This window comes from Leuresthes tenuis, unplaced genomic scaffold (genome assembly GCF_036924035.1).
Source record: "Leuresthes tenuis unplaced genomic scaffold, fLeuTen1.0.hap1 SCAF_20, whole genome shotgun sequence".
NCBI classification, from domain to species: Eukaryota; Metazoa; Chordata; class Actinopteri; order Atheriniformes; family Atherinopsidae; genus Leuresthes; species Leuresthes tenuis.
Genome location: NW_027325374.1, coordinates 16,916,041 through 16,943,412, shown reverse-complemented (window position 1 = coordinate 16,943,412; position 27,372 = coordinate 16,916,041). Strand labels below are relative to the sequence as shown.

At 42.3% G+C, this 27,372-nt stretch overlaps 2 protein-coding genes across 2 annotated transcripts; one reads left to right on the top strand and one right to left on the bottom strand.

The window, feature by feature from the left end:
• cdc42ep1a (CDC42 effector protein (Rho GTPase binding) 1a) lies at positions 1–13,241 on the top strand. The gene is made up of 3 exons (XM_072372890.1): positions 1–246; positions 8,407–9,366; positions 11,491–13,241. Exons 2-3 carry the CDS (start codon positions 8,895–8,897, stop codon positions 12,201–12,203), a joined length of 1,185 nt encoding a protein of 394 aa, XP_072228991.1. The 5' UTR covers positions 1–246; positions 8,407–8,894; the 3' UTR covers positions 12,204–13,241.
• Positions 13,051–26,929, bottom strand: sh3bp1 (SH3-domain binding protein 1). Its single transcript, XM_072372888.1, has 18 exons — positions 26,676–26,929; positions 23,917–23,959; positions 23,375–23,479; positions 23,205–23,281; positions 22,747–22,858; positions 22,219–22,295; positions 21,446–21,533; positions 21,247–21,315; positions 21,054–21,144; positions 20,826–20,962; positions 20,605–20,716; positions 20,203–20,284; positions 20,039–20,119; positions 17,799–17,912; positions 17,118–17,215; positions 16,199–16,373; positions 15,055–15,407; positions 13,051–14,007 (listed from the first exon to the last, which is right to left on the bottom strand). Exons 1-18 carry the CDS (start codon positions 26,723–26,725, stop codon positions 13,733–13,735), a joined length of 2,139 nt encoding a protein of 712 aa, XP_072228989.1. The 5' UTR covers positions 26,726–26,929; the 3' UTR covers positions 13,051–13,732.
• Positions 26,930–27,372: the final 443 nt, after the last annotated feature.

Genomic DNA, 27,372 nt, shown 5'->3' with positions numbered 1-27,372 from the left:
AACGGTGGACCATGAAGCGGTGTGGACGCTCGCGGTGAGGCTGTGTCGGGGTTTCGTTGGTATTTGAACCACAGCCCGCCCCTTTCCTCCGCGCTGTGGCGCTCCGCGCACCCGGCGCTCCAGCGGGACAGTCCGACTCCTCCAGCGGCTCGCGCGGACCACCCCAACCTGAAGCGTACATCTGCTGGAAAGATCTTTAAACTGGAATCAACCAGTCGCTGTTTCTTCGTGTTTCTGTTTCCCGGGGTGAGTTTATGCACTTCTGGACGTTTAGTCTACACGCCTCGGCTTTGTCTGTGATCCTCAGTTATAAGTAATTGTGTGCTTTATATGATCTTTATTAAACGCACTAGTGTGAAGTATGTGCGGTGACTTTTCAGCGACTTTCTGGCACTAGATTTGATTTTCAGTTTATGTGTGCATTATTTCATGACTGAGTTTTTGATATTGTAATTAGCCATTTGTGCCACACGTGAACATGCGGTGGTCATATAGGTGGTCTGAGATTTCCCTTTGATATTATATTCTAAACTATGCGAAGAGGAGCTAAGTCAGAAAATAACTTTTCAATTGATTGCTGATTTCATCACTGTGTAAACCACAGTGTGACATAATGAAAAGTTTCCCACAGACCAAAAGGATGAAACACATAAGGGTTAGTTTCAGATACCAATAAGACTAGTAAAGATATCGACTGAAACTCAGCTGTTATCATGCATGGTGTTAATGGCCCCACTGTCTCATATGTCCAACATGAAACTCCATCTGTTCTGCAGCATATTTATATCCAACAGAAGCTACAGAAGCAATATGTCATTTCAATTTCCACACTGCAAGCCTGGTCAAAATAAAATTTGGCAGTGCTTTGATTTTTGTCACACTGCCTTGTAATTACAGGAGTTACGTAACAGAACTATAAATTTTCCTCCGGTGAGTGTCAGTGACGTTACCAAGATGTAGTCTGATTCAGTACAACTTGACCCTGCTGACTTGAAGCTGGTGGCCTTGACGTATTCTATTATGGAGACATACAAGCGGCACAGTGTTGGACTCATTACAAGTGGGGGGCCAGTGGCCTTCTGACCCCTCAACCTGCCAGTGAGCCAAGAGGGAGGCCACCATGTGAAACAGCGCATGCACACACGCACACACACAAAAGAGCGCATTAGCCTGCCAGTAAACAAACATGAACAGCAGTGATCGATAAAAACCCAGCCTGCTCCAGTGGTGACAAAATAACATCCAACGTCAGTGTGGATTGGCACAATGGATGCCTTTTTCATCTTTAAATGGCTCCGTATTTCCCCCACTTAATCTCCCCTGGGTAGCTGTCCAGTATATCTTTCTTGAGTGCTTTGATACTTCCAATTTGGTCTCCTGTATGCCCAGCAGATGGTTAACACATGTATGTAACGTTTCCTGCACATGATTCATACCAATGATACAGCGCTTGTCAAAAGACTCAACGCAGTAAACATGGACAGATTTTCCTATGTATGCGTTTTTAAAAAATGTTTTCATTTCACCTGAGTCCTAACATTCCCCAGAAGGGGACCCTCTTTGACCTTTAGGTGTCACTGACGCAGCTTACAAGGAAGCAGTCAGTTAGTCAGTTGCAGAGGTGTGAACGTAGAATCTGGCTGCTGTGTTTGTTTTCACACCACAGGGCTCCCCAGCATTTTTTTCCCCCCTCCCTGTTCTTTTCTGGCCACAGGGAGCGATGTTTGGAAACCTGTAACATCACTGTCTGTCATCACCAAATGGTCACAATTCACTCATCCGTCAACAGCTCCAACCCCCTTGTTAAAGACTGCAACAAGTTTTTAAGAGCTTGAGATTGGTCAACTTGCCGTCAACTGGTAATTTGCATCCCAGAGCATCTGTGGCAACAGAAGCATCTCTTAGAGCAGAGAATTAGACAGTTGTAATCATTGAATACTGAAGTGAGGCAGACTTTTGGATACTGGTCTCTTTAAGATCTTACTGTCATTCAGTTTTTAATATCAGTGCAGATTTTTTTTATGTAAATCAGTAAATTACATTTTCTTCTTCAGACAATCCTGATAAACATGGATCATTTTAATAAAAACAGACAATTCACAACTATAGATTTGTCCAAATCGTATCTCAGTATGTTCAGGCACAAGAGTGGAAGGTTACTCTAAATTCGGAGATTAAAGGGCTCTTTTTAATCTTTCAAAATTAAAGATACAACAGCAGGAGCAGAGGGAATGGAATTGGCAGTGAAGCTATACATAAAAACGTTAGCATGCATGGCTAACTAGCTCATGACCTAACTTTAGCAGTTAGGTTGATGCAAGTTTACAAGTTTACATTATCAGCATCGTCTAAGCCATCAAGCCCCAATATAAGACTTATTTTTAGAAGATTTCCATTTTTAAAAAAATGCCAAGTTTTCAACCAGCTTCTGGAGTTAACTTAATTAGTTAGCTTAATTGTCAAGCTAAAGGCTAGCTAAAACCATTCGTCACCAGCTCGTCAACCAGCTGTCGAACAGACTACCTTTAGTTTTTTTCAGCTGTATTTTCCTTCCAAAGCAACTGTAGCTTTTTTATTTCTGCATTTGAGAGTATTGAAAGAAATGGCTAAATCTGAAAAAGTTGTTGTTGATCATTTCTGATTAAGTAGAAGTTCAACTCAAATGACTAACAATTGAGCAAAGAGCTGCTCTTCTTCACGAGAAGAGACACGGTTTTGCTGCTGGTTAGCAGTAACTACTCAGTACAACCATATGTACAAGCATTTGACAGTAAGGCCTCCATCCCTTCTGATGACACGATTAAACCTAGTTTATTTGCTGCAAAATAATCAATATAAATTTGCCTGATCCACATTTTCTTTTTTTGTGACACTTCAAAAGTTTGCTTCAAATTCATTTGACTATTTTATTGACACACGAGGGTTGTTTTTGTGTTGTAAATAACTTTTGAGGCTGGAGATGTTTTTTTTGTTTTGTTATCCTCTTCTGATTCATCCCCTGGGGGCAATGGCCAAAGCGTCTGGCTTCCTGTACAGTCAGGAAATATCTGGATAATGGATATCAAGACATTTATGTCGATCAAATTTTTCCAGTTTGTAATCGGGTGACAGGATGTTCCCATTTTACGGGAACTGTCTCTGTTTTTGGTTGCCTCTCCATTACTGAAAGCTATGCCTCTGTTATTTCCATTTATCTATTTTTAATTTACTACATTTTTTCCCCCAGTTAGAAATATAATCATATCAGCGATGTCAAATGTTTTATTATTCTTTTAGGAAATTGATAACCAAGAGACCAAATAATGTTAAATGTAAGTGTTTATCGCTGTCTACGCACTGTAGACATATGTAGACAAAATAAACTAAAATAAAAACATACTAAAAACACACTTCTATAATAAATGGTATAGGTTCAAGCAAGACCGGATGGACATGATCTGATTGGAGATGCATAAAGTAAGGTCTATATTTTACAGTCCTAAAAAAAGATGTACAAAGTGATCAAATCATATAGTATGTAAAATGAGAAAATGGCAAAACTATTGTACAAATGCCATACTTTCACTGCTGTCTGGGTGAGCGAACAGTAATTTTTACGATAAGCCCAATAGGCTGTTCATATATTCTCTCACTCAGAAGGTTAACCGACTTCGAAACTCTGTAACATATGAGATGTCACATGAAGAATGAGAGACTGTGCTTGAGTGGAATAGAAAAGAGTTTATGTGTATGGATGAAAAAGGTACAAACGGAGAGAGGCAACAAAGACGGAAAATTGCGGCTGCCAGTTCCAGCAGATGCAGGAAGCAGAGAGGCGTGGAGAGTATGGATACTTTCTGAAGCATGAAAATGTTTTCTTGGCCGAGGAGGAAGTGTAGTAGTGTTTTGCTTGGATTCAGTTTGAGTGTATACAGTGAAAATAGGAACGTAATTGAAAGTCAAAGAGTGACCCTGAAAAATGTGGCCTTATCTTGTATGTTTGTTCACCTGGTTAGTGGGGTTAGTGAGTAGAAGACATCAGAAGAGAGGGAGGGAAAAGGGAGGGGAAGGCCTGTGATGAAACAAGTCCACCGTTGACTTTTGACTCATGAAAAATTATAGCTTTGTAAACATTTTGAGTTATAGTCATCAAAGGTAAGGATTATGTTTGTGTATGTGTGGTCCTAAAGCGTTTTCTTTTGTCAAGCTGTTTTAATGTCATAAGTCAGTCGAGATGCTCAAAGAGAAGAGAAGGAAAGAAGGGGAGCAACTGAAGAAAAAGGGAAGGAAAAAATAGAAAGAGGAGGAGCAAAGGGAAGTGTAAAGTAATGGAAAAAGAAAAGACAAAGAAAGAGAGCGAGACTGGAGAGAAGTAATCCTACAAAGCTAGGATGGTAATAAAATGAGAGCGTAAGACTAAATGAACAGTCAGAAGAAAGAGATTCGGTCCCAAACGTGGTTTTAATCAGTGCAGAGGTTGATGTTTGATGGTCGTAATCGGGAGGGAGACTTCAACGACTGATGCTCTGCTCAGGAATGTGTTCGTACACACTCAACACAACACACACGGCTCCCATTAGACTGTGGTTGCTCTGGTTTATATCCAGCAAAGCCACCTCAAGAAAATACTGCACATAGGACATGGGAACATTGTACTGAGTCTGTGAAGTATGAATCCAGGAGAAGTCTGTGAAAATAAATCAGTGAAACTGAATCGAAATGTATTTTACCTGGAATGACCTACAATGAGAATTTTGACAGGATCAGTTTTCATCCAGCCAAATCTCACACTGTTACTGATACATATGTATATATATATATATATACCACATGTGTACAATTATACATAAAGGCTTATAATTCTATAGAGGGAGTTAAAATTTGCATACAGCACACTTGCTTTTTGGTTGAATGTCCTGAGCATGTTGCACCTTTAACTTCGGCGTACAGTCCACATATTTTCAGTGGAGTTGAGTTCAAGACCTCAGTAAGGCCATTTCAAAAGCTTATCGTAAACATGCTTTAAACATTCAACAACCAGCTTTGACATGTGTTTGAAGTTAGTTTGTCGTCCTAATGTGTCATCGATTATATCCTACTTTCAAGTGTTTGACTGATGGTTTCTGGTTACTCTGAAGTGTTCTAAGGTAGACCGCCTGCTTCATCAATCCATCCACTTTGTACAGTCTGACCGCAAAACAGGGCATGATGCTACCACCCCCATGCATAACAGGTTGCAGTTGAGGAGAAACACCTCGCCCTTATTCCAAACAGACCGCTTCTCATTGTGGCCAAACAACTCGGTCTTTGTCTTATGTGACCATAAAACTTTCCTTCTGAGGGTTTTTCTTTGTTTTTGTCACCTTCTGCGAACTGTAGGGGAACTTGAAGCCTCTTGCTTGAGCAACAGCCCCTCAATGGATGGTAATGTAAAACTCCTCTGACCGTAGACAGGGACACTGGTGTTACAGCAGCCTTGGATTCTTTCCAGGCTTGTAACTTGGTGGTTACTGGTTTGTACAGTCTGGGTCAATTTTCTCTACACTGAGGGTTAGAGTTTGGGTCTTCTTCTTCCCAACCCTGGCTAAAAACTTGTGCCCACGTACAGTTGTTTTAACGAGTTGATCTTGGAATCTGAAGTTGTTTGGAAATTGCTCTAAGAGACAGTACAATCCCCTTCGTCAGATGTGCACTGAGCTCTCTGGACTTTCCCATAATACTGTGTGTTAGTCAGTCCAGTAAGGGCTGTCAAACAAACCCTTTTATGATCATGGAGAGAGTTAACTGCAGCTGCACTCAATTGTATTCTGTAACCGGGAGTTTGGAACTGTCAGCATCACTCAATTCACAAACTACTAATTACTGAAAACCCACAATAACTTAAAACATCTACACTAGGTGTTCGCCACTGTCAGTGCTAACTAATATCAAGGAAGCTGTTCACAACGTGTGACTATTTCTTCTTTGATATCAAAGTTTTCACATTTCTTCCACATCATTTCCTCCCTTAGGCCTTTGCCTCAGTGTGCTCTCCTCCCATTACATCTTGTCCCCTTTGTTTCTTCTCCCAATCTCACTTTTTCTCATCCATTTCACGACTCCCAGTACCTATTTTTCATCCCCGTTTCTTCCCCATTTGCCATCTTTCCCCTTGACTCCCTTTTGTAACCTGACGCTCTCCCTCCCTCAACCTCATTTTCTGTTTTATTTCCTCTCTGACAGTAATTTGATTCAGTGACCAAGCGGACCAGAAATTGGCACCCCACCAGCTATAATAGGGGAGACGAAGGATTAGGGGATAATCCAGGGTATGTCCAAGTCCCTGCTGTCAAGTGGTCCCCTACTTTTCTGTTATCTAAGACAAAGACAGGCAGGCTGCATCTGGGATTATAGCATTAAACCCATTAGCTTATAAGCATTCAACATATTTTTCATTTCTTGTAGAGGATTTCAGGCCATTTTATCTGACACCCGTGTAACTCAGGAAACAGAGCAAATGCGAAGAAGTTCTACAGGGAGGTAGTGTATTGTACTTCAATCTTTGGATTGAATTAGTTTTGTCTGGAAGTTTTAATACATAAGAGGAGTTGGGAGGGAGCAACCCCTGCTAAGCTGTGGTCAAAGGTCTTTTTAGCAGGATTACATGCAGATGCAAAAGACTAGAGCTTTCTGTAAGCACACAGTAATTAATGCCTCCATGTGTATTCTGGTAATGCTGTATGCTGTCAATTAGACTGAGGTTTTCCAGTCAGACCTTGAAAAACCAAAACAAAGTTTTTCCCTAATTGGGAATAGCATACTCTAAATATCATTGTGTCTGTGACCACCGTCAGTGGAGAGCGGTTTCAATCATAGAAGTTGCCTGTTGCTTCAACACAGTCCATGGGAACATGCACAAGTTCCCTGCAGGCTCATGCCGTCACAAATTCAAGCTCACACCTCAGTACACTGGTCCCTAGTGTCCTTATAGTGAGCCTCAATATGGCTCTGCTCAGTGCTGGTATTTGGCATGTTTCCTCCCTCTCTGCTCCCAGATGCCCCTCTTAAAACGGCAGCCAGGGGAAGTGGAGCGTTGGGCCCCGGGCTGCGGTCAGCAACAAATTAGAATGGCTGCCTCGGACCTGACGCAATCCCCATCTCATGAGCCGTAGCAGGTCATTAATGAAGCCAGACAGGGCCATGTATGAGTGGGGGGCCTGCAGACATTCAGCTGCTGCAGTGAAAAAAATTTAAAGAGAACCAGAGGCCCATGTTAGAGCTCCTTTATACTATCAAAATATTTTTGAACTGGATATCAATAGCTCTGCTTGGCAAAGAAAAACATATGACAAAAAGCCAATTTGTCCTTCATTACAGACTTAACAAGGTGTGGTAATCCAAAACTTAAAAAAAAAAAAGGCAGTAAAAACTCTAACTAAACGTGAGTTAATATTAGTCTAATTAGTCTAATCAGTTAGTTAGCTTGAAACGTTAGTGTCCATTGAACACATCCTCGCATCAGACAATGAAAACACAGAGGTGAATGCTGCATCAGGACAATTTTGCAAAAGGCTATAGATAGAATAGTAAGTTTAGATTGATAGTAGGTTTAGTTAGTAGATAGATAGTAGGAATTACCAATCTGATACCTGCCAAACTGACTGCGCTCCCGCAGAAGCTAGTTGAACAAACCTGCGGGGGTTTGCTCTGCTCACTGACCATGTTAGGTTCTATTAACGCATTACACAGTGTTATGCACAGAGAAACACCCCAACTACGTGCTCAGTTATAGAAGAAGGACAGTTTTGCATGTGTGACCGATGTAATGCAACTAAGAACTCTCACTTTAGTCCGCTAACGTTCTTGGGTTTTGAAATCGCGCAGTCTTTTGTGATCCATACTCCAGCAATGTGGCAATAAAGACAAGCAGCAGCTGGATTTGTCTTATCAGGACATTTTCATTACCTCTGCATATCTCTTCAAGCATACTTTGCTTGTTTATAAACAAACCTCAGTGTGCTGAATGAGGTCGGCCCCAAGTCTTTTCGTTGGAAAGTACAGTGAACTTTGTGCAACCTTCAACCCAGACACAACAGGATAAAATTGAAGCTGGAATTCCCTGAAAATTCACCAGTGTCACAGAAAAGAAGCAGATTTTGGCTTATTGCTCAGAGGAGTGACTGTGATCTATATTTAGCTGGTTCCAGACACCTGGAACGCGGAATCCTAAAAACATGCAGAAGACAGCTTTGTGAAAAAACTTAGGTAGTCTCACAAGCACATACAATATCCAAAAGATGGAAGCAGAGTGGTCTTTCTCTGAATATCATCTTCCACGTGATTTTACTGCAAATATAACCGTTTTTTTTTTCACTGTGCCTCAAAATGAAGTACACCCTTGTCTCCAATTTAAAGACAGATGTTTTTCCCTGTTTTTTCTCTCAATAGATGGTTCCATAGTTCGACCACAGAACCGTTTGCAGCTGGACATGGACCTATTTCTGAGCTGATGTTGACAAAGCCAAAGCCTAAAGCAAGTCAGGCAGCCTGACCGCACTCCCAACAGGATCGACTGCATCCGGGAACACAACTGCATAGTGTTCTCCTCAGTTTGTGCCCGTTTAATTCAACTAACTATGCATAACAGCAAGCTACAAAGAAGGGGACTGAATCTGGCCTGCACATGATAAACGAACATGATATTCCAGTGAATTATTTGCCGCTGCAGACCCGCAGTTCAGCTTTTCATCCAAAGAGCCTACATATTTTCACGATCCTGGGATAACCTTTGCTGGCCGTTTTCGAGGTCCAAACTTTGGATTGCAGCATTGTTGAAATTTGGCATTCAGTACTGGCTTTTAGTGGAATTACAGGCAATTGCAGGAAGTGATTCAAGTGATTTCAAAGAAATATTTAGCAATTCATCTTTTGCGGTCATGAATCTTCAGGAAAAGCTGTCAGGCCTTAAAGGCCTGGTCTCACACTCCCACAGCAAGCGCCGCCATAAAGGCGACCTCACGGTGGACATGATCAGCCCTCCTCTGGGCGACTTCCGCCACACCATGCACGTCGGCCGAGGTGGCGATGTGTTTGGGGACACCTCATTCCTGAGCAACCACGGTGGGACGGCAAACGGGAACAGTGGGGAGACAGATTCTGTTTCCTCTCCTGACAACAAGATTGGAGCGTTCTTCTCCAAGACGCTTCGGCAAATCAGGAGGGGTTCTGACCATCGACCCAGAGAGGGATCGAAGGAACTGTCCCCACCGCCTCCTGTCGTTTCTCCCATCATCAAGAATGCCATCTCTCTCCCCCGGCTGGATGTGGATATGCCTAATGGGAGTCCCACCACCAAAGTGCTCTTCCCTTCTTCTCAGAGCACACCAGAAGACAAGAAGAGCTCCTACGGTGAGTAGAGAGATACCTTTTTGTTACATAAAAAGTGAATCAAATGATCGTGTGCAATATGAAACTTGGAGCGAAAAACAAAAGCTGAAATGAAAAGTTGAAATGATAGTTTGGGATCTCTCCAAACTATCCTCACTGGAAATTCCTCAACATGACGTCATCTGTTTTCACTCAGCTATTTCAGGATTAAGTTAGGGCTCCATCAAATCCCCAAATTGTTCCGAAGCTTAACTGTAGATGTTTTCCCTTAAATTAAACAACAGCGTTGCCACACAGAGTTAAAGATGCGGGCAAAGGTCAAATGAGTGAACCGGTTTTAACCGAAAACTACAGAGAAGTAGCAACCCTCTGCGGCGCTGCAGTGACACTCAGCCATCAGGTCTACCCAGTAATCTGGAGACAGGTTTGCCTCAGATGTCCTTGTGAATCACCTTTGCTCATAATCAGCAGCGTCCGTAATGATAACACACAGAGATCCAGACAGTGCTGTGAACAAGCTGTCTGGGAGGCTGTTTCGGTGACCCATGTTAACACCACACTCATTGCTCATGCAGCCAAGGCTGTGGTGTGTGTGTGTGTGTGTGTGTGTGTGTGTGTGTGTGTGTGTGTGTGTGTGTGTCTGAAGGATTCAGAGAATGTAAATGCAGCACACTAGAAGTTTTTTTTCTTAACTTTGTCAATTTTCCTTTAAATTATTAACTTCTTTGCCTAACAGCTCTGCTCTGAGCATACAAAGACTGACTGTAATGTGCTTATTGTGACATTATTTTAGAGAAAAGACTAGAAAAACAGGTTTACAGTGGTTAACATAACAAATAAGATAGAAAAAAACTTTTCCAATTACTGGTTTCTAGATTTAGTAAACCTTGGAGACCAGAACACTGGTAGTTTCCTCCTGTTTACAGACTTTATGCCAGGTTTAGCAAACCATCTCCTGATTGTAGTTTGGCCTAATAATGGCCCAAAATGCAAAATGGTCAGAAGAGATTCTCTATCCAATTATGGCATGACTGCTGCCCCAGAACAGGCCCTGACTCGGGGACGCTTAAACTGAACCAGGCCTTAATCTTGGCAGAAATCATGTCACAACAACACAGCGCATCAAAATGCGGCTAACTGTGCCAATTCTCAGCTCAAACTGGCACACGTCCACACAAGTAAGTCCAGGCAAAATCTGTCAGCTATTACTGGGCGTGAGTTGGCTCAGCAGAAGTGAGCTGTTGATAGAACGCTGACACTTGCCCTCGGTCGGCATATTTCAGCTGTCCACCTGGGATCATATTCAGAGTGCTATCTTCTGACGTCATTGTCGTTACCAGTGAAGATGTATGTATTTCCCAAAAAATGGCAAAGATACCGTGTTATACCTTTTTTAGCTCACTTTTGGAAGCGACTTCACACTCCCGTATCTGTCAGTATCTGACATTATGCCCTGGCAGGGTCAAGCAGATGATTATCCTGCTGTTCACGGAGCAGAAAAACTCAGCACATTGCATGTTGGGCATTTTGCTCTGTCCCATCATTTAATTCGATGGGTTTACATCGCCCCCTGCTGGAAAAGTGTCTTAAGTCAAGCTTAGGGTGTGCCTGCATGAGAATAGGACTTTTATTGAGCATGGAAAGTTTTAGAAGTAGGGCACGAGAAAAATAAATGAAATGCTTTGTGTTTTTGAGTTTGACCCAGTTCATAGGTCTCAGGTAAACTATACGCTCACTTTGCAAATCGCCTGAAAATAGGTTTGTTTGTGGCTTCACATTGTGGAAAATAACGTCCTAAATAATATCTCTGTTATTGAGGTTTAGATAAACATAAAACTGTATACAACTCAAAATTCAGCCACCTACTTTGTTAGCTATGAGCTTCTGTGATTTTTCTGTGATTAGTGTTTCGGGTGCTAGACTATCTCCAAGTAGTGTAAACCTGGGACATCCATAGAAAGAAAAAAACTTTTCTTTTTTTTTCACACCTTCAGAGGTGTTTGTTGGCCCAATTAGTAACTTCTGGTTTCAGGTTCACCCTGTTGGAGTTCTCTATGCTGAGAAAATTCTCGATGTTCAGATATGAGAATGGTTTTATTTGAAACCATCGGTTTTTTTTCACGTGTGGATATCTTTGTCCTTCAGGTCTGGAGTCTGGATTCGTCACTCTGCCTCGTCTCTCACGCACAGAGCGCCAGCAGCCATCCATCTCCATCCCCACCTCCTGCTCCACTAATATTCACCGTGGCTCTCTGACCGACCCCGCTGATGCCATCTTATCCACCTGCTCCACCTCGGTTGTGACCTCGGAACCCAATCGCAGCACCGCCTTCTCCGACTCCCTCCCCTCCCTCACCTCCCTGGACACCTTCACCTTTGACCTTGGCCCTTCTCTCATGAGCGAGGTGTTCAGCTTGATCGACGGACACCCTGAGGAGCACATCCCAGCGTGGGAGGGAGAGGAGGCAGGGTCAGCGTGCGGGCTGACCAGCGAAGGATCGGAGAAAGGCTCGGTTACGATCTCATATGTGGATTCTTTGCTGAGGGAGGACTGCGGGGGCGGGAGGAGTCCACATGCACCCGATTATGAGGAGGGGGAGTCAATGGAGGTAAACAGAGTCAGGCTCTCTAGTAAAGTACCCGATGTGTTACTGGGGTCTCCTGAGCGGGTCGGGATGAGGATGGAGAGCGAGCGGTTCCAGAGTGCCACGGATGTGCTTGCACGCCACTACGGCGTCAGCCTGTTGAAGGGACAGAGCGGGACGGAGGCTGGAGATTCGGAGTTTGTGATCACGGGCCAGTCAAAGAAGAAAATGTCCTACAACTTTATGGAGGATGAGGACGAAATCAAAGTCTGATTGGAGCGGGTTGAAGAAATGGCAAAAATTTGCAAGAAAAGTATTTTTCTGATGTATCATTCCTCTGTAATTCCAGTCAAATCAATAAGAAAATATTTCCATGGTTGACAAGGCTGGTTCTGTTGACAGGACGGCCATGAAAACTCCAGCATGAACCCAGTCTTTAATACTGGACTACTTACTTCTATGCAATTGCGCTCCGAGGATGTACAGTTTGGACACAGACCTGTTTCTGAATGTAGCCAAAAGGAAAGAAAGACTTGATGTCCTGCTGCCCTGCACAGGAAGAACTTTTAAGCTGAAACGAAGAGGGGGGCATCGAAAGCGAGGCCGTGCCAGAGAAAGAGAAAGGTCGCCTGAAGGGGGACGCAGACGTTTCTCAATGTGGAAGTTACAAAGCCTGCGATTCGCTTTATGCTTTACATACTTCCTCTTATACAAAGGGGACAGAATCTGAGCACGAGTCTGCATCACTAATGAGAAACACAAAGAGGAAGTGGGGGTTTGAAAAATTCATTTTAACTGTAATAACGCCTTTCGGCATCGCTGCCATCTATTGTCAACATTTGACTCAGGAATATTTGACCAGGGGGGAGAAAAAGGGGGAAAAAAAGTAATAAATGAGAGATCAGGAATCTCTGAGTTTGTGAAGCAACAGCTTCATTAGAAAAAAAAAACATGACAGTTAATACACTACATGAACACTACATGAGGGAATATGAGAAGTGTTATTGGTATTTGCTAGATGCGATTAAAGCCTGAATCATATAACTGTTCATTTTATGCTGCAGACCTATATAGATAACATGTGCACCTTTTTTTTCTATGATGAAGACCGACTCCTGTATTGCCTTTTATGGAAGAATTTATATTTTCTTTTACATAACTGTACATGAAGATATTAACTGACCTCCTATAAATATGTACTTACAGTATGAACACCTGCAGTACTTAGTGCAATTCACATCCATATGCTGCAGTAAGCACCAGTGATATACAGCGATGATATGAACTTACAATAAAGATGTTTTAATTTTCTGCGTATTCATTTAAATTGCTTTCTAGATTTAGCCTTAGAGGTTAAAGGAGTATTCCACCAAAAGTTGTCAAACAGAGACATTAAGGTGGATGGAAAGTTTTTTGTTGACAGTCACTGCTGGAAGTCCACTGTGAAAATTTAATTCATCAACTGAGAATCAAGCCCAAAGTTCATGAAATAATTTCACAATACTTGAATTACATTGATATACAGGTTTTCTAGAGTGATGGAAAGTTCCAAATTTAAACACTGGACATCCGGTTCTATAGATGTGCATTAATTCATTGTCGGTCGCATTACTTTCATCATACAGTAAAGATATGGGAAATGAGGGGCAATAGAATAAATAAATGATGTTGGTTACAAACATATGGGCAGACCCCTAAAAAAGACATTAATCCATGGACAACACTTTAAAACAAGATACAAAACAGAATACAATACTGGACAATGGAAACGTAACCAGACGTTCACTTTCTGAAGATCTCTCTCACTGTGCTATGGAAGGAACCTCTTTTGGCTGTGATGGTGGAGGAAGTGGTGGCGGGCATTTTGGGGCTTTGACTCCTGGCTTTTTCATTGGCCTTCTGATGCTAACAGTTGGCGCGAAGGGCGCAGGTTTCGGCTCGGGCCTCGTGTCCGCAGCTGCTGTCACTGGGGTCGGAGGTGCAGGAGCCGGGATTTTGGGAGGTGCCGGAGCTTTCGGTTTGGAGTACTGGACTGTGATCTGCTCGGTAGCTTTGGTCGTGTTGAAAATTCTCTTTGCTGCGTTGGCCATGAAAGGAAAACCAAAAGGAAAATAAAGAAGCAATCAGATTTTTTTATGTAAAACAATCTCTGTGATTGTAATGAAGGCACGACAGCACCAGTTAAAACCTAAGATCAACATTGCTAATGCAGTGCTTCAGTTTGAAATATTTCCAAGTTTCCGTTGCCTTCTAGATTGTTTCCAACATAACAAATTATTTTTTGCCAAGTTAATATCGGAAATACAGGGTTTCACCACAATTGCAGCAATACAATACAAACTTCTCCATGTTTTAATTTTACTGAGACTACTATTACTGTGTCTGGATTATGTCAAATATGTCACATGAGGCACAGCAGTAAGTCAGTAGATTTTGATGACAAAATGTGAAAATACTAAACACGGCCACTTTGAATAAAGCTCAGAATGCATAATTACAAATCAATGTACACACACAAAAAAGAAAAGAAAAGGAAAAAGTGGTTTCAGTTCAAGTTAATGCGAGAAGAAGCTTCGCTGGGCGACACGAATTATGTTTGTGACATGACTTATAAGAAAAAGTCCGCCAGAGAGGCCATTACAAGGGCTTAGGAGATGACGCATTAACCTCAATGGGGATATTTTGGTCAGTAGTGATACTTCCTGTTTCCTGTGTACATCCTGGTTGTTACAACAAGAGCGGCAGGTTTATTTTTTTCCCTTCGTACAAACAAGCCGACACTTTGACTCTGAGAAGAAGAGGGCAAAATCAAAGAATCGATACAGGGAATTGCTAAGTACAAAAGAGACATGGAAGTAATGAGATCTGCCCTAAAAGGAACAGTAAATAAAGAGGATTCTGTTTCTGTAGTAAAATTCTGTTTCAGGCAACTTAAAGGGACATTCCACAACGCTTTACATGTAGATGAGACGGTCTAGAGACAAGACTTCTGGTAAAATTTATTTTCAAACGTATGTGCTGTCTGTACTTCAAACAAATTTAAAAAGGAGTAATTGAGCTTATTTAATGTTGCTTGTCGCCATTCGCTTTCCATCTAAGCTTGTCAGATGCAGCTTTGACTTACGTTTATACGGGGATGACATTTTCACAAATGCCCGGGGAGAATCAGGTGGTGCCTCCAAAATTGGCTCCAGCTGGCCCTGATCTGCGCTCTGCTTCTGACCTGGGTTTGGCACTGATACAGATAGTCTAGGAGCCGGGCATGGCTTCTGGTTCGGTGTTGAGCTGCACCCAGCGGGAGCACTGGGGGCCGGAACAGAGCCTGGACTGAGGGAGGATGAGCTGCTGGTTGCTGTGTCTTGATGGGATGATGCTGGCGCCTCAGCTGCAGGGCTGGCCCACGTGGTGGTGCCACTGCGACTACCCACGGAGCCAGATTTTACCAGGAAGAAGCCACTGCTGTCCTGAGAGGCTGTGCTGATGGAAGCAAATACACAAACATTACAGTCACACATTGCTGTCTTCTGGAGCTATTAATACATGAACCTTTTGAGTAGTTCTAACCCTAAATGAATAGTAATTGCGTTTTCATTGTTCTTTCAGTCATGTCAAAAAAACGTTTGTTCTCCTTCAATTCAAAGATTTTTGCATCAGGACATAATAAATACAACTCATCGGGTCCTTACCAGAGCTTAAAATGAGGTAAATAAAACCTTAGATAATCAACACATGACTTATTACACCGTATCAACATCCACCGAACAAAAACTAAGCCAAAATGCTGAAGCAGTGTGTGAAAAACTAAGTAAACCCTATTTTTCAGTAGCTTATGGAACCACCTTTAGCTCACTATAATTTGAAGTAATCCTTTTTTAGTTTGATGTTATCAGTCGGACAGATGGCCAAAAAACATCGTTCCAGATGTAACTTCACAAACCTGAGCCATGCTGCCATGTCCAAGGAGCTTTCTCCTGCAACAAGCCACCCTTGTTCAGTCTTTTTCTACGTGTGCTTTCATGAACTTTAACATCTAACATGCCAACTGAGGCCTATAGAGTCCGAGATGTAGCATCGCACCGTCTGACCTTTGTGTAAAATTGCTGGGACTTCCACTCCTAGCAGAATTGTCTTGAATGTTTTCCACTTGTGAATAATCTTTCTCACTAAGGAATGATGCACTCCAAATAGTTTGAAAATGACCTTGTAACCCTTCCTGATTGATGAAGAGGGCTTACTTGTTTTTTTTACATGACTGCATATGATGGTACCTGTTTGTTTTGGAGACAGAGCGATGATAGGAGGAGCAGGATGAGACCGTGGATGAAGAGGAGGAAACTGTTCTGCTCAGTTTCTCCTTCTCTGAGAAGAGAGACTGGGCAGCAGAAGCAGGCATCTCTGGGACCTCAGGTAACTCAGGTAACTCCGGGATCTCGAAGGATTCAGCTGACCGCAACAGAACAAATAAAGAATGAGTTTATGAATGTTTAATCAAACATGACACCTCAGGTGTGTAGCTTTGGGCTCCATTCACACTGCTGATAACATCACTGAAGTCGTGTAGTTTATTGCAACGGCATTGCTAGCAAAAGGTCCCAAACCAACACGATATAGCTAAATATATTTGAAAAAGCTGTACAAGCTTTTTTAGTGGTTCAACTTTGACCTGCAGAGATGCTGCGGTTTCAGTTTCCGGCGCAAACGGTGCAAGATGTGCAGAGTGGATTTAAAGAATTACAGAGTGGGTGTAGCAGCAGCAACAGATTACATTCATTTTCAGATTCCACTGTCCATTTGAATCAAGTTTAACTAAATAAAGGGCAGTCAAACGGTAATCACATTCACTATATTTCATATTAAATCTAGTAACATATCACAACAGAAGAAAAGATTAAAAACCCTCTGCACACACTTGTTTTCCATTAGCACAGCAGCATCTATATTAAAAAAAAAGCAGTCCTGTAAAGTTGTGTGGGATTAATATCACATTTGAAATTTGGATTGGAGGTACAGTCTCCAGCAGCAAAGCTACTGCAGTTATTGCTCTGATTCTTCTTATCAATGTAAACGGGTAAACATGAAACTTCATGACATGATCCCAAAATAAAATTCCACAAGCTGCAGATATAAACCAGAGTTGCCCGTTAAAAGTGGACACTGATGCAACAAGAGTATCTGGTGCTTGCATACCTTCTGGAAACAGATCGGAGCTGTACTGAATTAGAGGCTCAATGACCGTCACCACCTGGACCGAAGAAGCTGATGCCATGTCAAACAGAGCAGCTTCCCTACAGAGGCGTAGAGATACAGAGGACATGCATGACGGCAACGTTAGCTCCTCACACAGATATATAAGTAAAGTAAAAAATAAGTCACTTTCAGGAAACCGATGTTATTCATTACGCTGGGCTGCTGAGTGCAGTGTGGTCAGCTTGCTTTTCCCCAAATGAGTGCTCGCACTCCGTAGGTCGGTGCAAGTGAGCATCGTGAGTGCCAGCTAACAGTGATTTGATAAACGTGACAGAGTGGATGACAAACCTGCATGGTGGCACTAAAATTCCACCATTACTATGGGTCGCATTCAGGAAAAGCACTTCAGGGTCAGAAATAATGTCTTATCCTTTTCCACTGCTTATAGCAGTCCATAGATTTATTGTAAGCAACTGGGGAAGTTTGGAAGCTGCTTTGTTTTAAGTTATTTCACAATCCCTTAACACTGTTGTCATAAAAGCTATTATTACATGTAAACTGCCTCACATTTAATGTATAGTTAGTAACTTTTTAAGAGTAAGAGCAGCCTAGACAAGATGAGTGATGGTGAAGATAACTGAACATACAGATTCACAACAGAAAGATGAGCTCATTACACACCCTTCCGCTCGTGGCCAGAGCAGGTTTGGTCCCAGCACGATGGCAATATTACTGGGTGTCATCTTATTTACAGCCTGGTGCTCAGACAGCAGAGACAAGAACTGAACCAGGTACCTGCCAAGTTAAAAAAAAAAAAGGGGTAGAGTTCAGTGGGGAAGAGAAGGAGGCACAGGAAGTCAGAGAAGACAAAGACATTGGATTTGAGTGGGGATGTCTTACGGTGGGTCTAACAGTGGGAGAAGAATCAGTTATGCTGCTTTATGGTCCAAAGAATGAAAGCATCCGTGAGACGACATAGAGATGATATCAGCCTCAGGATTTAAAACTCATCATTCAAGTTTTTTTTTCTTTTTTTTTTAATTTTTAGTTTGTTCATAAAAATTTTTACTTTTAACATCAGGATGGAAAGACGCTCACAATACCCTGTGCTGTCATGCTGATGTATGGCAAATATTCTGTTATGTTACCTGCAAACATCTGCTAATTACAGTCACTAAACGTTCACCAAAAAACACAAGTGTAAAACCTCATGGTCTCCAACAGACCTTTTTCACAGTTTAAAGGTGTCACGGTTTATTTTCCATTTTACGTCTTGTCTCGTCATTTCCGGTTTTATTTTGAAAGATCACTAATCTTGTCCTCTCGTTTCAGGTGACTTGCCCCCCTTCCTCCCGTGTCAAGAGTCTGATTGTCTTCCCTGATTCCAAGTGTTTTCACCTGTTCCCCTTGGTCCCTCGTGTGCTCAAATAGTCTGCGTTTCCCTTGTCTTGTGCCAGTATGTTGTCTCAGCGTGAGCGTCATTACCAGCCGCCTTGTCTTGTCTCCATGATCCCACGAGCCTGCAGTGAGCGACTCTCCTGCAGCTCACCTTGCCTTGTGTAATTTATTCTACGTCCATAGTCTTAGTCTATTTAGTGAACGGTAAGTTTCATAGCCTTTGTTTTTCCTCCATTTTTACGGAGTGATTTTTTCGTTCTTTCTTGTTACAGTCGCCTCCGTTAAAGGAGAGCTTTAAGTTAACGTTAAAGTTTCATAGAGCCTCTGTTATTGTAACGAGTGCGCCTTTGTTTTATCCGCCTCATTTTGAGAGCGAGTCTTTGTTTTGGTTAAGAGTTCATAGCTTTTGGTTTTCCTCCCGTTGTGGAGAGATTTTCAGTTTGTTAACTTTCATAGCCGCGCTCCTCCTCCCCTTTAGTTACAGAGGAGAGCGCTTAGGCGTTTTAAAGCCCTTTTCGTTTGCGCTGCGGGAGATCGCCCTGCAGTGCCGCTGAGATCTTGTCTTGTGTTCTTAAATAAAACCCTCTTGAAACCACGACCCTGCATCTGCGTCCTGAATCCCTCTCTGGTAACTGACAAAGGGAAAGAAAGGCTTGATGTCCTTCACACTTTAATATAAAATAGTAGCTAAACACTTGACCTTAGTTGAACTAATGACATTAACAAAGACTCTTTACTATTCAGGTACTTAAAAGGAATATTTGGTACTCTCTTTTTCACCTATTGATACAATTTTCTGAGGTCCAAATGAAGTGTTTGTGACATGCTTTGGTTAAAATACCACATAAAGACACTACAGCTCCTTTATTCACCATGAATATACACCTCCACTCACACTGACCTCTTTCAAAGAGGATATACACCTTCTACTCCACCCCTCTGCTCTGCAGAGTCTGCCTCTTTTAAGCTGAGTGGCGCTGAAGGCGTATTTTTACCAGATGACAGGATACAGTAGGTAAAGCAAAAGCTATCACATGCACACGCAGCAAACTGAGCTCAGACTAGCACACATCAAACTGATAGAAGAATATTTGACTGTCAGTCTTACAGCAAACTGGCACAAGACTGTTAAAACCCTTCAACACAAAACAAAAGCCAGGAGTGTACACTTCAGTCAAAAATCCTGCTGCAATTCCTCTATGAATTCTGGGCTTCGCTGTCAGTCTATTCCTTTATGTTTTACCATCCTATGCATCAACATTTTTTTTTTTCTTCTGTTAACATAAATGAGAATCTGCTGTTATAGCAAAGAACTTGAACTTGAAGCTGAGTGGATATAACAACTCACTGAATGAGATATTCAGTGCCAGAGAGTGCCATAAAGCGTCACAGTTAGCATGGCTAAAAGGGAATTCAGTCCAAGGAATATATGCTTCAATTGGAACGTACTTTGAAATGTTCTATTTGTGCTCAAAACAAACCAGTTCAAATCTACAGCAAACATGTTTAAAATGGCCCCACACCTGAGGTTGTTGTAATTTTCAGGTGGCAGTTTCTTCAGCAGTAACCTGAACTGCTCCAGCTTCTCTGTCGGGTCTTTTTCCCTGTGAGAACAGAAAGCAAACTCTAAAAACAGCCCCACAATAGCAACATGGAATGTAGGAATTAAGGCTTAAAGCATACACACCCTGCTGCTTTAAACCAATCGCTGTAGAGCTCAAAGGTCATTAGAGGCTCAGGAAGTTCTCGAAGGTAACACTTCAATGCTCCTATCAACACATTCAGAGATACATTTGCACAATGACAGAAAATGCGTAATGATGGACATTATAATGTGCATTAAGATCTGCTGTCCTCGCTAATGGCTTGATAAGGTGTGATTTTGGCAATATCCTGCTAATGTCAGCATTACTGTTGCAAAAAGGACCCCAGTCAAACCAAACAGTGTATTGAACATTACTGGAAGCTGCAACAGGTGGATGTGCTTAGAGTAAGAGGAACTGAGTAGTTCAAATGAGCTGTGAAAGTCATGAGGAACTCAGACAGCGACTCCCCAGATTTAAGTGAAACACAAGCAGACACAACTGACCAGCCACGGCGTGAGGGTCCATGCTGAACTCGCTGTGGTCGACCGTTTCCTGATCCAGACAAGTTTTCAGCCTTTTCACCACTGAAGCTGCAGCGGCCAGACGAAACAGACCCTGTGGAGAGGCACATTTTAATCAAAAATGGAGGAGAAACAAAGCAGCTTGTTGCTGTTCCTTCACTAAACAAGTGAACCTAGAATAACTGAGGTCTCATTAAACCTACCTCCTCCTTCATGCCTGTTCTCAGCAGCATGTGAATACACTCCTGAATAGGTACTGCGATTTCTCTGCTGCTTTGAGACAGATGTGTGAGCAGCGGCTCTCCGTAGACCTTCTTGTCAGACAAGTTGAGCGCCGGCCCTGCAGGATCAGATACGCATGCAGAGGAAATAAGACATGTAATCGCACACGTACAAATACTTCATCATCGAGGCAAATTGAGCAAGTTTACCTTTTTGATTGTGATTCTCTTTGAGCTCGCTGATATTTTTGTCCAGAAACGCGTGTGAACTTTTGTGGTATTCTGCTTGCAGCTCAAGAAGCTGTCGTTGAAAATATAAGAAACGTTACGGACGCAAAAAGCAGCCTGAGGTTACAATGAAGCTCTGTGCAGATATAACATTGTCACTGGAACTGCAACTCACACGGATGAAATAATTAGCATAGTCATCTTCCTTAGTTGCAAAGTGATACAGGTCTGCTGAGTACTGGTCCTACAGAGACAGAAAACCGGGACGTCGGACATCAGGATGACATTGTAGATTTGAACAGAGGTGGCAGAGTTTCAGAGCATCGCTTATCAGCACTGGAGCAGCTCAGGGGGTTGAAAACGGACACTGATACCTTGATGTTCTCCAACTTCCTCCAAGCCTCTTCCACTTCCTCCCTGAGGCCATCCTGCTTTGCCTGCGGGCCATTGCTGGCCTGGCTCCTGTGGACGCACGCAGATTTTTAAATCGTTGCCCACGGCTAAATTAAAGGGGAACTCCGGTATTTAAAACCTAGACCTTATTTCTGGCATGAAATACGTTTATCTACTCACCGAGAGCAGTTTGGTGAAAGTCGGCATCCTTCGGAAGATATTTAGAAAACTCGAGATCCGCTTATATCCATATAACGGAGTGAACAGGGCAGGGATGATACAGCCTCTAAATAAGGCATTATCTGTCTTTATTTCACCAATACTTTAAGACGAATGAATGAACGCATACTATTGCACTGTTAGAATGAGCTGTGCAGCAGCGGCGGGCGTCGATGACGTCATCCCAGTCGACGAGTGTGTAGAAAGCCCTCTATAAGCCCCCCGATAGCCGCCAATAACAACAACACAGCAGCTATGAACTAACAGTGCAATAGTACGTGTTCATTCATTCGTCTTAAAGTATTGGTGAAATAAAGACAGATAATGCCTTATTTAGAGGCTGCATCGTCTATGGCCCCGTTCACTCCGTTATATGGATCTCAAGGCATCTAAATATCTTCCGAAGGACGCCAACTTATACCAAAATGTTCTCGGTGAGTAGATGAACGTATTTCATGACAGAAATAAGGTCTAGGTTTAAAAATACCGGAGTTCCCCTTTAACATCCAATCTTGACTGTGACAGCGTCACTCACCTGATTCTTGCATTGTTCCAATCCGTAGTGAGTTTTGCAAACTGCTTCTTGTTCTTCAGGATCTCTGGTAAATCATCCTGAAGGGAAAATTCACTGTTTATGCATTTAGTTGGGCAATACACGGAGACAGAAACCAACCCCATAAGGTTTGAGGTTTTGAGCATAATTCGAATGATGAAAAGAAAATGATATAAAGAATAGAAAAAGGGACAAAAGTGCATCACTGGAACTTATTTAAAGTTTTCTGTTGGTACTGTGATAACATCTTAATGTAGTCATAGCCCTGCTTACTTTCATATATATTATTTTCATTCGTATTTTCCAGAAAGGAACAAGGAGACCCAAAACCACCTCATCACCTTTTTCCTCAAGTTCTTTTCACATCTTTCTGTGTCCTCATGCGTTCTTTTTTTTTTTTTTTTTTTTTGTCATGAAACAAAATTTACAAACTAGAGAAACTGAACAAAAAGTCAGAACTCATACGACAATGTTTACTTCAGCTTCCGTTCAACAACACGCTATACTCACCTCGCTGAGTTTATTAAGTGGTTCCAGAACCTCTTTCTCCACTTTCACCTCAAAGTCTGCCAGCATGTTGGCCAGATTCTTCTCCATGAAGCAGCACATCTCCAGGACCTTTCTGTGATGTGCAGACAGACGGATGTCAGAACTCAAAACTATTTAAAAAAAAAACACATTTATGATAAGATCAAACGAAAGATACGGATCGTAGAGGAATGAGTAAACACAATACATTTCTGTACACTGATGATGTCAAATGCAACTCATCCAGCGAGCTTAGAACAGCCTAAAACTATAACTCACACTCAAACTAATCCCAAGCTGAAGACAACATCCTCTTTCATCCAGAAGTGAAAACCTGAAAGTCTCCATACTGGTCACGAGCTTTTCGTGAGACCATTGTAAACGTTACCAATAGAAGAGAGCTAAGTAAAGAGCAGGAGTGGATGGATCAAACCCGTCACCTGATTGAGGAGTTTTCGTCTAAGTCTTTGAGGCTTTCTGCCATGCTAATCGACAGCAACATCAGTGGAAGCTTTTTCTGCAGAGAGAAAGCACACATGACTTTTTTCTTCTTAACTCCGTAAACAGTCATATATTTTGGGGCATCTCGTGCATGCAGCCGTCACGCTACCATTCGTTTTTCAGCCTCCAGCCCCGCTTGACTCTGCATGCAGCCCAGCAGCTTCTTATGGAGGACCTGGGCCGCTTTCCTGGCTGGCTCCACCCGCTGCTCCACCTTCGTTCAGTCACAAACACAAACTTGAATTTGATGGCAACACACTCAGAAAATGTTGGGAAAGAGGCAAAGAAAGACAGAAGAGTGTATGGGATATACAAGTAACAGTGTTTGGGAGGATTCTACAGTCAGCAGATTGATTGTTGACAGGTGGGGGTGTCAGGATTGGGTATAAAAGAGGCATCCACCAAACAAGGATATTCCATGGGTCATTGGACACCAGAAACCACTGTTAGATGAACATAACTTTTGAGCACTTCTTTTTGACTTATATCCGTTGAATAAATGTGCAAGAGATCAACAAACTACAGGTACAACAAATGGTGCAAAATAACAAGTGATGACTAAATGTAGGTTGTATTAACGTCAGTTAACAACGACAGTTGTGGTTAGAAAATTAATCATGTCACAGCTATGGTAATAAAAACCTTTCTCACCATAACCAGGTCCTCGTGTAGAAGTTCAGTGGCATCTTGTGACCTACAGAGGTGCACAATTTATTAATTTATTGGTTACAGAGTATACAGGTTTAAACAAGTGTCCGCCGCTGAAATTCAGCCTATAATGGTTTGGTTGTAATTATACACACGTCGTTTATCAAAAACTGCCAAACCGTCGGTGGCTCCAGCTTTGTAAATGACGATGTGATTGTTTGCTCTGCTTTGTATCCCTGCTAACTTTTGTGAGGATGCCTATTTGGACTGTGATCTTCTACCAAACTTTTTTAAATGACATGTTATAGTATAAGCCATAGCTTGGCTACTCATGCCATTATCAATAATCAATAATCGATGAAAAATAGAAATAGTCAGCTGAACAAAGATTAGCATTCTAGCTGTGAACCTACATATTTTTGGCATGAAATTTGCATCATGTCAAATGTGTTTAGAATCTCTTCCAGCGTAAAAAGGACAGATCTGTGTCAAGTAATTTAATAGGACATTTCAGATTTTGACACGAGATATTGACAGAATCAGAATGATTACACCATGATGGTGTAAAGCAGATGTCATGTTCAACACCATCTAAATTTAGCTTGCTCGAATGCTAATGTTTGCTAAATAGCTGTGAACACAAAGTACAAGCAGGTACATCCCAGGTGTTTGTTTAACATATTCACATTAAGATGGTTTGCATTTCAAACTTGGAGAACTCAATGCCCTATTTGGCTATTTTTAATGAAGTGATCGGCATCTGTGCCAAAGTTTAATGGGCCCTTCTTTTCCCCATGCTCCGTTGTCTCACTGAGATTCTTCATGTTAGCTGCTGTACTTAAAATGATTTATTTTCCAAACTGCAGTCTTTCGGCTGACTTATTGCACCACGGGCCGAAACAAATGGAAATGTAGCTGGTGGCAAATTAGCTTTACAGATCTGTTAAATTTCTTCATGCAGTAATTCTTTGTTTGTTTACTCATTCTACAAAAGAGATGCAAGCTATACTCTGGTTATTCTTAATGGCTTCCTCTGTTCCTTCCAGGGTCAAAGACAGTAGCTGTGGAGCCTGTGCATGAGCTGAGTCATCTGGTTGCAAGCATTGCAATGACAGCCTGCTCTGGTGTGAGAGCCAAACTTTAAGGACAACTGAATATCAGTAAAGAAAAAAAAAATGTATAAAAAACCCAGCTCAGGTGCCTCCAGTGTGACGATTTCTCTGTTCTTAAACAGCATTAAAAATATATGTCTGGTGATTGAAGCAAAGGCCTTTTACACCTACCAACTAACCAAAGTTAGCAATCTAAATCTGACTATGTCGGTTGCTGCTGCGGTTTATTTCAGTGCTGAAGGTCTGAAAGATAAAAACAAACGACAACAACAAAAAAAAACAAAAAACACTTAATCTCGAGCTGTGCTTAAACACGCAGCTGCACAGAACGTGAGTGAAAATTATCAATCAAGAGGTGATGACCAACTTTTCTGCAGCTTGGCGTCACACCCAAAGGAAGCCCAGCCCCAGTTCGCGAAGGGGTCTGATAAGCTTCAGCACCTCTGATGTGCAATGCATTTCCTCTGGTGAATGTGACATCTGAGGTTTCAAAGCACAAAGAGGAGAAAATCCCAACTTGAACGAAACAGGCGGTGGTTCCTTTTTTTTGCACCTTTGTTTCTCTCTGGCCGAGCAAACATCTGACTGCACGTTGAGTAAAGCTCTTTCTGAGCATGAATGCTTTCATTGCAATAGGAAACGCGCGTTAGTGTGTGTGTGTGTGTGTGTGTGTGAAGGTGGTGTACAGTAAGCAGTTGTCTCTTCAAAGGTCACGATAGAAACCGAGAAGTGGGTGAAGCTCTGGAGTTGGAGCCGTCGCTGCTCTGCTGCAGATGAGTGGGTTTTATTATTAAAACCTGCGTGTGTCAAAGGAGGAGGCAGCACAGCCTGCAAGTTCATTCCTCTCAATGCTGCTGCACACGCATTGGTGTCAAGAAAACCAGACAGAGGGAGGGTGGCAAATTTGGTCACCTACACATTTGCAAATGTGAGTCACTCTGTGGCATTGAGGCTGTTTAGGCACGCAAACCCCGGTATAGGCTGAATATACCAAGCTGTCAGCATCTCTGACAGTCATTTGGGTTTGATTGTCCAAAGTGTTTCAAGTTTTTCCTTTTTTTTCCCCTAATAGTTTCAAAGTTTTGTTTCCATTTAAAGATGCCGCGTTTCACGGTGTCCGATGCCAACGCAAACCGCGAGCAGGTATCGGTTTGTCTTTCAAGCCTAAAAAAAACCCCAGAGGTTTACCCCACTTTCAAGAGGAACCTGCAACTGTAGCACACTATCGCGGCTTGATGCACCGTGTTGATCGCAGTCGAAAAGGAGATCATAGAAACCACAGCAGAGTAGCACAAATTAAATCCTCTGACAGGCGATGAGTCCATCCCATCGATGCTAATAACTCAAATTGACTCCAAGCAAGATCATCGACTAAAAAAAATAAAAATCAGCGAGGGAGTTTTCAGAGCGGCAGCTTTAAGCTTAAATCATGGCACACATAGAGATGGATTTACCAACAACCTGGCAATTTTTGTAATATCAATTCAAAACTACGAGTCACACCAAAAATTGCACTTTTAGGAAGTGACAGTTGTGGTTTGGAAGTAAAATGCGGTCGCTAACAGATAACACACATGATTTCAGTGAGAGTCCTGAGTACATAAGAGTTTAAAGCCAACATATTCCACAACAATAAGAAGACGGGCTTACTTAGGTGCGGAGCCAAGCTGCTTCAGGATGCTCAGAGACTGTCGGAGCATGCCGGCGGTGGAGTCCAACCAGCTTTTCTACCTGTCCGTCTCAGTCCCGTTAAGCCCCACGAGGGATCGTGCTCCGAAGGAGAAAAAAAACCCTTTACCCAGGCTCGCAGCCGCCTTAACTTCGAAGGCGTGTGTCGCTCTGCCTGTGGCGCTTGTTTTGGCTGTTTCGAGTGTGTCGATCGATCGCATAACGACAGCGAATGAGGAAGTTACACAGATGTAACGTCAGTTCTGAGAGGGAAGAGATTCTTTTTTGGGGAGTTCGATTGTCACACTATGATTTGACAGTTAGATCAGCAGAGGATGACTGGGGTCGTAAAACACGTGGCTGCAACAGCAGAGCCTCAGCTTTCTGTTTTAGAAGTAGAGGAGGTGGCAAACACCTGAGGACAGACGTGTAAAGCACGAGGAGCTTCACAGAGTCGTGCCACAGGACAGATCTGAATGATTCTCCTGGCAGGCTGTGGTCGGTGTGCACTTCTGTAAAAGCTTTAACAGAATGCGCTGAAGTTGACGGGATGTGAAATGGCTAAAAAGAGGAAACTCTCACTGTCGTGTCTTGCAACATTCGTTCCCAGTCGGCTTCAAAAAAATAAAGAATAAAAAAAAATGTCCATTAAGCAAATCTTTTTTAGGCCTAGATGGAA

What these genes read in the sequence shown, in the direction of transcription:
- cdc42ep1a (XM_072372890.1), top strand. Translation starts at nt 8,895, where the DNA reads ATGAATCTTCAGGAAAAGCTGTCAGGCCTTAAAGGCCTGGTCTCACAC. An exon ending in AGACAAGAAGAGCTCCTACG is followed by an intron (nt 9,367 to 11,490) that starts GTGAGTAGAGAG and finishes TTTGTCCTTCAG; the next exon opens with GTCTGGAGTCTGGATTCGTC.
- sh3bp1 (XM_072372888.1), bottom strand. Translation starts at nt 26,725, where the DNA reads ATGCTCCGACAGTCTCTGAGCATCCTGAAGCAGCTTGGCTCCGCACCT. An exon ending in CACTTAATAAACTCAGCGAG is followed by an intron (nt 22,296 to 22,746) that starts GTGAGTATAGCG and finishes TTTTCCCTTCAG; the next exon opens with GATGATTTACCAGAGATCCT. An exon ending in ATGCTAATTATTTCATCCGT is followed by an intron (nt 21,145 to 21,246) that starts GTGAGTTGCAGT and finishes TTTCAACGACAG; the next exon opens with CTTCTTGAGCTGCAAGCAGA.